General features: G+C 41.7%; 2 protein-coding genes across 2 annotated transcripts in view; one reads left to right on the plus strand and one right to left on the minus strand.

Annotated features, from left to right (window-relative positions):
- The window catches only part of LOC308165102 (fibrillin-1-like), a gene marked incomplete at its 5' end in the record, with an annotated part of 49,845 nt that extends 48,338 nt beyond the window's left edge, over positions 1-1,507 (plus strand). Inside the window, 2 exons of the mRNA XM_080539200.1 lie at positions 132-327; positions 1,114-1,507. Of these exons, the coding sequence (XP_080395326.1) occupies positions 132-327; positions 1,114-1,503 (586 nt within the window). The 3' untranslated portion in view covers positions 1,504-1,507. The remainder of the gene's footprint in view (positions 1-131; positions 328-1,113) is intronic.
- A 2,284-nt stretch (positions 1,508-3,791) lies between these two features.
- dut (deoxyuridine triphosphatase) lies at positions 3,792-6,540 on the minus strand (the record flags this gene model as incomplete). Its single annotated transcript, XM_080539026.1, has 7 exons — positions 6,413-6,540; positions 5,593-5,746; positions 4,968-5,059; positions 4,584-4,628; positions 4,403-4,477; positions 4,160-4,230; positions 3,792-3,848 (listed from the first exon to the last, which is right to left on the minus strand). Exons 1-7 carry the CDS (start codon positions 6,498-6,500, stop codon positions 3,792-3,794), a joined length of 582 nt encoding a protein of 193 aa, XP_080395152.1. The 5' UTR covers positions 6,501-6,540.
- Between the last annotated feature and the right edge of the window lie 1,201 nt (positions 6,541-7,741).

Here is a 7,741-nt window from a genome sequence, read left to right on the forward strand (position 1 = left end):
GTGTGTGTGTGTGTGTGAGAGAGAGCGAGAGAGAGAGAGTGAGTATGTGTGCATGTGTGTATGTATGTATTTTTATGCAGGAACATCAATGGGCAGCCAAAGTGTGACTCGTGTTTGTGTGTGTGTTTCAGGCATTGTGTCTCAGGTGTGGGCTTTGGTAGTGGCGTGAGTCTGGGCCAGGGTCAGATCCAGGGAGGAGGGGAGACAGACGAGAACGCTCTCTCTCCCGAGGCCTGCTACGAGTGTAAGATCAACGGCTACCCCAAGAAGGGACGCAAACGCCGCAGCACCAACGCAACAATGGACGAACCTCTGGGAGATGCACAGGTAACGTGTGTGTGTGTGTGTGTGTGTGTGTGTGTGTGTGTGTGTGTGTGTGTGTGTGTGAGAGAGAGAGACGGTCTTTCTGTCTGTCTTTCTGTCTGTCTACATCATCTGTCAAATCTATCTACACAGGAATATCTAGTCAATATCTATCTAGTTATTCCCCAGCTAAATTTGTGTGGCTTTCTGGTTGCAAGTGAATGACATCTCCTGCCTCACCTGGATTAACCAGATGTAAGCACTCAGCTAATCAGCAAGTCAACTTGTTTGGTTGCAATTGACCCACAAACGTTGCTATGCATTCAGTAGAGTAGACATACAAAATGATACAGTACATTCTATGCTTGTCACCAGTCTTGCACATTTATTTTACAAACATACATTGACCATATTCATGTGTACATACAACAGTTACATATTACAGTATAGGCTACAGATACAGATACATGTAATGATATTGTATCATGTCTGGTCACTTTCGAAGATGGGTGTACAGTAGTTCCCTAGTGAATGAATATATCTTACATCATGCTACATCGTTCATGTATGTTAATCAGGGGAGGCTGGTGAAGGTAGAAATCGGTGGATGGGCTCATTGTCATGCATGGAATGGAAAGGTATCAAACAAACACGTGTGGTATCCGATTTCAACCTCCACCAGCCTCCCCATATGTTTACTGTCATTTATATAAACAATGTGTAACCTATACCAGAGCCATTCATGTACAGTTATGTACATGTATATTTCAAATGTATGGCTCTGACCTCTCTATTGTTGTCTATCTCCAGGCTGAGCAGGAGACCATCAGCCTGGCCAGTGTGGATATCGAGGACACCCTCCTGTTCCACTTCAACATGAGCGACCTCACCAGCCGCGACCACATCCTTGAGTTCACGCCCGCCCTCTCCACCCTCAACAACCACGTGCGATACACCATCGACTACGGCAACGACGATGGCTACTTCAAGATCAACCAGAGGGAGGGCCTCAGCTACCTGCACCTGTCCAAGAGGAAGTCCCTCTCACCGCCACCGGGGGCGTACTACCTCCAGATCAGCAGCGAACCGCTCTACCGGAAGAAGGAGCTGGCTGAGATGGAGGACAAAAACGATAAAGACTACCTCACAGGACAGCTAGGGGACACACTGAGGATGAGAGTGCAGATCATCCTCCATTAACCACCACAGGACTGAGAGGGAGGGGGTGGAGGCTGGGCAGGGTGGGGGTGCGCCAGGGACAAGTTACCCCTAATCACAGATCTAGGATCAGATTACCCTTACCCCAGAATCCAAACCCTACCGTTAGGAGGTGGAAAGGAAATCTGACCATGAATCAGTGGTTAGAGGCAACTTTAACCTGCTCCAAAATAGAGAGGGGGTGCTCGCCACCAAAGAGACAAGGGGGGTGGGGGGGTGGGTTGACTGCATCGTTTGATTCCCAAAGATGATTCTACATATCATAGATACATGTAAAAAAAACAAAAAAACAAAAAAACACCTGCTCTGTCTTAAGAAGGGTAGATAGTGAAACTGAGAAAATGGCAATGCCCGTGACAACAACCACTTTAGCTTTGAGTTGAAAGCTGGTGCGTAGGAATAACTTGTATGAATAGGAGTTTGTATGAAGGTTTTGTATGATGATATGTGGAATCGGGCACCCCTTTGAGTATCACGTGGACTGCAGAAGGCTTTGATGCTAAGAGTTCTCACTGCTTGGGCAGAGGTGGAAGACAAAGGGTACGTCTCAATAGTGTAAAGTGTCTCCCTCTCCCTACTCCCTCCTTTCATCTGAATGGAGGTGCAGAACACTGGATAGGTCAAAGTAAAAACCGTCCAAACATCCTCTATAATGCTTTTTCCCATCCCTGTGTTTCTAGATCAGTGAAGATGAAGGAGAGGAGCGGAGGAAGACACTTTAGACTATTTTAGATGTAGCCAAAGTCTAAGCTTGAAAGACTCCTTTTGCTCTTCATAACTATGCTTTTCCATCTTTCCTACTGACTAGAAAAGACAAATATTTACTGGTGCTAGTAACACAACCACATAGACTTATGAATGCACTGTACTACTCTACAAAACACAGTAGCCAAAAATGCAATCCGTCTGCTGTTCTTCAGATTTCCATGTGTCTTTGCAAACCAAAGGTAGCTCCATAGCCTGTCTGCTCTCCTCTATGCTACATGTAAATTAAGTGTGTTTATACTGTAATAATCAATGCCACTTTTAATCTATGAAGCATTTGTAACTAGAGAAAGCCCCTCGAATGGAGGGGTTTGTAATGGTGCTTATAATGACCAACTACTTCCTTTGTAAACTGTTTATACACACACACACAAACACACAAACACACACACACACACCGTTGTGATGATGCCAAACCTGTGCCTTCATGATTATGCACTGAGGCCTTCATGGCCACACACACTCTCGCAAGTACAATCAGTGCTACGTCGCCAAGGCGATGTCAATCAGACCAGCCCTAGACACCTGTCTGTGTTATCTGTTCACATCAGTGAGGGTTTAGTTGTAAATTCACAATAAAAACATATTTTTGGTGTAAAAGGTAATTGGTGCCATGCTGTCTCTAAACTTCATGTCAAGTTTGATCAAAGTCTAGTGGAAAACTTCTGCTAGACTTCTGTATTTAGGAATCCAAAGTAACCATTCATAAATGCCTGAAAATGCATTTAAATTGGCAATTCACTATAAACAATAATATTATCAGTAAATAATGTTTCTTGAACTTGATTTATACAGGCAATATTCAGCAATTGAAAAGGACAGCACTATTGGATGGATCAAAACGTTTCCCTCTACTCCTTGCATCCTTTACTCACCTTCTCAAAAAGAACAAGTTCTGAGGTTCCACCCCTTGAACCATCTCTTCCTTTTCGTCGTTTGTGAATTGTCTGAAATATTGCTTTCCTTGGCTGCTGCTTGGACCAGGGGGGTATTCAATCAACATCGCTAAAGGAAAATCCAGGCTTATTTTTGTTAAATCTCATAGGATTCATCATAATAAGCCTGGATTTTCCTTTAGCAATGTTGATGGAACAACCCCCCCCCCCCCCGAGGTCTATCTTGAAAACATTTGACTAACCTGGATAAATGAAGGTTAAATAAAAATAATATAATTAAAAATCTCCTCCAATGAGTTGAGACAGTGGCAAGAGGATGCAAGGAATCAAGGAGTAGCTTGTGGAAGCTGATGGGTGAAACGCTTCAGGGGAATCCCCATGGCAAATAACAGAAATGTATTCATGGTCCTACAGCACCCCTCAGTGGTAATTTAGGGAATAACAAATATTACATGTAAAATCAGGAGATTTCATACTATTTGGTGACACAATGTTCATGTAAAGTTGGCAGACATTAATGAATCAACAGTTAGAAAAACAACAACTTTATTTATACAACAATTTCATGACTTTAAAACAAAATAAACACAAGTTCAACATGGTGAGGTTTCAGTTGCTTCCTGTCGAGCCAAAGCCCCCTGCTCCGCGCTCCGTCTCATCCAATGTCTGAAACACAAAGAGAAGCAGACCGCTTAAATTACAGCACTTCACTACTAGAAGTAGTGAATCTAGCTTGAAATATGTCCTTGGAAGTGCTAAGCTGATGGGTCTCTGTTCCTCAGCCCTGGTCCTAGAATGACAAGCTATGCAGGTTTTTGGTCCAGCTCACCTGGCTCAGTAAAGGGCCTGCTAATTTGTCTTATTAAAGCTTAAGTTTGTTTGTGGTGGGCTGGAACTGAAGCCTGCACATCATATGGGGTTTCCAAGAGACCCAGGGTGAAGAACATTAGAGTTGTAGGAGTGATGACATCACGTACCTCCAGCTGAACAAGGTCTGGGTAGCTGATTCTCTCACAGACAAGCTGGGCCACGCGGTCACCCTTCTTCACTGGGAGAGAAGAGGAACAAACCACATATTTACTCTCATATACACAAGGAAACCAAACCTCTATAACAAAGACCATAACCCTGGTGGTCGGTCTTCAGGAAAAGTTTCTTCGAATTTCAGGAAAAGTTCAATATGTATTATTTGTTATTAGAATGTTTTAAAGCCATCTTACCTTGGAAGGTCTCCTTGCTGAAGTTGAACAGCACAACTCCTACATTCCCCCTGTAGTCCTCGTCCACTACTCCAGCTATGGGTAATAGAAACAAAGGTAAGAACATAGCAGGTGACTCCCAATTCATCCCATCATTCCATGCGTCTAGTAATGTTTATCTAAAACTTAAGATTTAGCTTACCACCGACATCAATGAAGTGTTTTGCTGCCAGCCCAGACCGAGGTGCTATGGAAAAGAAAAGAAAGTTAAAATGACAGCTTAAGATTCTCCTAACAGTTAAGGTAAGTATAAAAACAAACGTCATGTACAAGAACACGGATGAACAGATTCATACTTGAATATAGGTTACTAATAAACAAACAGTGTTTGTTTGAATCACTGTTTTAACCTGCTTGAATCTGTTGCTTGTTTTTAAATGATGCTCTGTAAGGTGTCATTGAGTGCTCTGAAAGGTGCCTATAAATAAAATGCATTATTATTATTATTATTATTATTGTAAGCTTAGATTAAACGAATTATTATTAATTACAGTGACATTTTAGACCAGGAAAACAAATCACTTACCAACTCTCCCATAGTGGCCTGAGGGAACTGCAATCTGGATGTCTGTCTTCACTATGGCCTTGTCCATAGGTCCAATGGAGTATTCATAGGCACTGTTTGGATTGAGAATACAGAATAGTTCATGTTTCACTTCTTTGTCATTACATACAAGTACACAAGGCAAGGAAAGGTGAATAACATTAGTAGCCTAAATGAGATATGTACACAATGCATAAACGTATGTTTTCCAAATAAGTCAAATTCAATTGCTGGTTCAACAGCGAATAGTTAGTAGCTAGCAATATCGCCTGGCAGCAGTCTGGCTGATTTGCTTAAATCAATACTTCAGCAATGTTCCCCGCGCAGAGCAAGCTAGCTACGCCTCCTTGCAAACTGTTTCAACTATACCGGTAGCTTATGTGACAAGTAAAATAATTCCAGGTTTCAGCCTAATATCAATCAGTTAGTAACCGAGTTATCAATCATGTCAAGCAGGTATTGGCCAAGCTTTACATTGCAAATGATAATGAATTCAAACAAGCAACTTAGTTTGCAAGTACCTAAGTTAAGTAAAAGCCCTCGACCTGGTCCAGTCTGTCATTATCAAAGTCATCGCATGATTAAAAACTATTTAAAGTTGACCCACCTGTACAGGTCGTAGCCTGCAGCCTTAGCAGACCCTCTGGTAGGAGCAGTGGCATGCTCCGAGAGTTTGGCGAATCTGAGCACTGTTTGGACATGTGTCACTCCCTCAGTCTTTGTCCTCTTCAGTGGAGAGACGGCTGTAGCATCTGTAACTTCTGAGCAAGGCATGTTTACAAAGTGTGAGATTCAAAGTTGGGTTTCTATACACAATCTGAAATCAATTCTTAAATTATTGCGATGGAATTATAACAAAAACTAGACTGGAACCTATTGCTTCTACTGGAGACTCAACAGCGTCTATTGCTTCTACTGGAGACAGAACAGCAGCGTTCAAACACATTTTCCCGCCAACCTTTTAGTCCCGCCTATTTCAGTTTACTCCGCCCTCACGGGACGCAAAATTACTGTAACATTATCAAAAGTATTTTAAAATGGGTTAATAACGCATTAGCTGTCAGTACTGTGATTACACTATTGAAAATGCACCTTGTGTACAAAGAACAATTATCAACGTCGTAATGGCTTGAAGTAACCATGGCAATACTTCCTTTTTTGACAAACCTCGCGAGAAGTCACAATGTTTACAAAAATGTCGCAGATAAGCACGGGAATCTAACAATCAACGGAAAATGTTATCTATATAAAAACCATTGGTCTGCATACAAGACAATGGTATGCAACTATTATAACGTATGAATAATATAAGCAAAGATATCCCTAGCAGTAGCCTCTAGCCTGATAGAAAAGCAAGCGAAGCTGCTGGTAGCTGGACCTAAAAAAATTAAACGCGAGCTATCTATGCTAGTTAGCAAGCGAACTACCTGACTTGTCAAATCTTTTCCCCTCGGCGAACGTTTGAGAATGCAGGTGCAATGCCCTCCGTGAGAGTAGGGGATAAGCTGACCCCATAACCGAACAATAACATCGCAAGCAGTGTGCTTGCTGGACAAGAAAGTGCCCCATCTTGTTACTCAACTGAGCCTGGCAGACAACAGCAGTGTAGCTTTGGACACTCCCTCGTTCTAGAATCAGCTGAGTAGCAGGACCATTTAATTTCGGTTTCGGTACATGCACTGACGAGCTGTCATCATGACCACAATTCCATCATGACCGTTCGAGTTACCGCCGATGATTATCGGATAACATCTTATGTCACCGCGCACTACTGCCTTCAGTCTATAAATAGAGATATACATAAACAGCCTTGAATTACAAATGCATCAATCAACATCAATGTTAAGCGACAACGTTTCAGAATTGTGTGTAGGCTATTGTAGTGAACCTACCCCCCATCGGGTGTGTCCCAGCTAGCTCAGGTTATTATAGGAAGGCTTACGTAGCATGTCTACTACCAGACAACAATAACCAACCTAGGCTATAATAAGGCTATAATTTAAGGCTAGGTTTTACTCTGTAATATCAATGTCTATTTCTTATCGATCAGTCCCATCACAGTGGATCAGTGCATGTCTGTGCATGATGATAATGACAAGGAGAAATATGAAGAACTCCGTTTTATTAATTCAAATGATATGTCAATTCATGATGACACAATATTACAGTTGAAAATGATGGGAGCAAGTCTTATAAAAGACAATAGTTGAAACATAGAAATAAATCAGCATTTCTATATTGACAAAATACAGCACAAACATGGATTTACAGTTCTGTGACACTTAAAGATGAGTGTACAATAAGTGCTATGAAAGTCAATGCACCATTAAGAATACACAACCAGTACTGGTGTGGAGTAGATACAGAATATTAAACAGCATCATACAGTACAGTCTTGTATATCAAACAAATTCTCATTTTAAGAAATCAGGTTATCAACATTTGAATAGAATGAAATAGTTATGCCTTCCGATCAGTTTATGCATAGATCAAATGTTTGCTAAAATGTTCATAACCTACTACACCGTGTGTGCGTGTATTGTGTGCACATAATATAATTTCCCCCCCAGAAAAGAAGAATATTACAAAGAAATGTTGCACTAAATGTATAATTCCAACAGAGGGCAGCATAGCCACTGCCAGTGTAACTGTGACCCATTCTGGGCAGTTCCTTGTCCATATTATGTCTGTGTGTCCAGTGGTCATGTGTCAGGCAGGGGTGGGCAGGGTTGTCACTATCTGTCTATGCTAAAAGA

Source organism: Nansenia antarctica (assembly GCF_963989245.1).
Source record: "Nansenia antarctica genome assembly, chromosome: 9".
Classification (NCBI taxonomy): Eukaryota; Metazoa; Chordata; class Actinopteri; order Argentiniformes; family Microstomatidae; genus Nansenia; species Nansenia antarctica.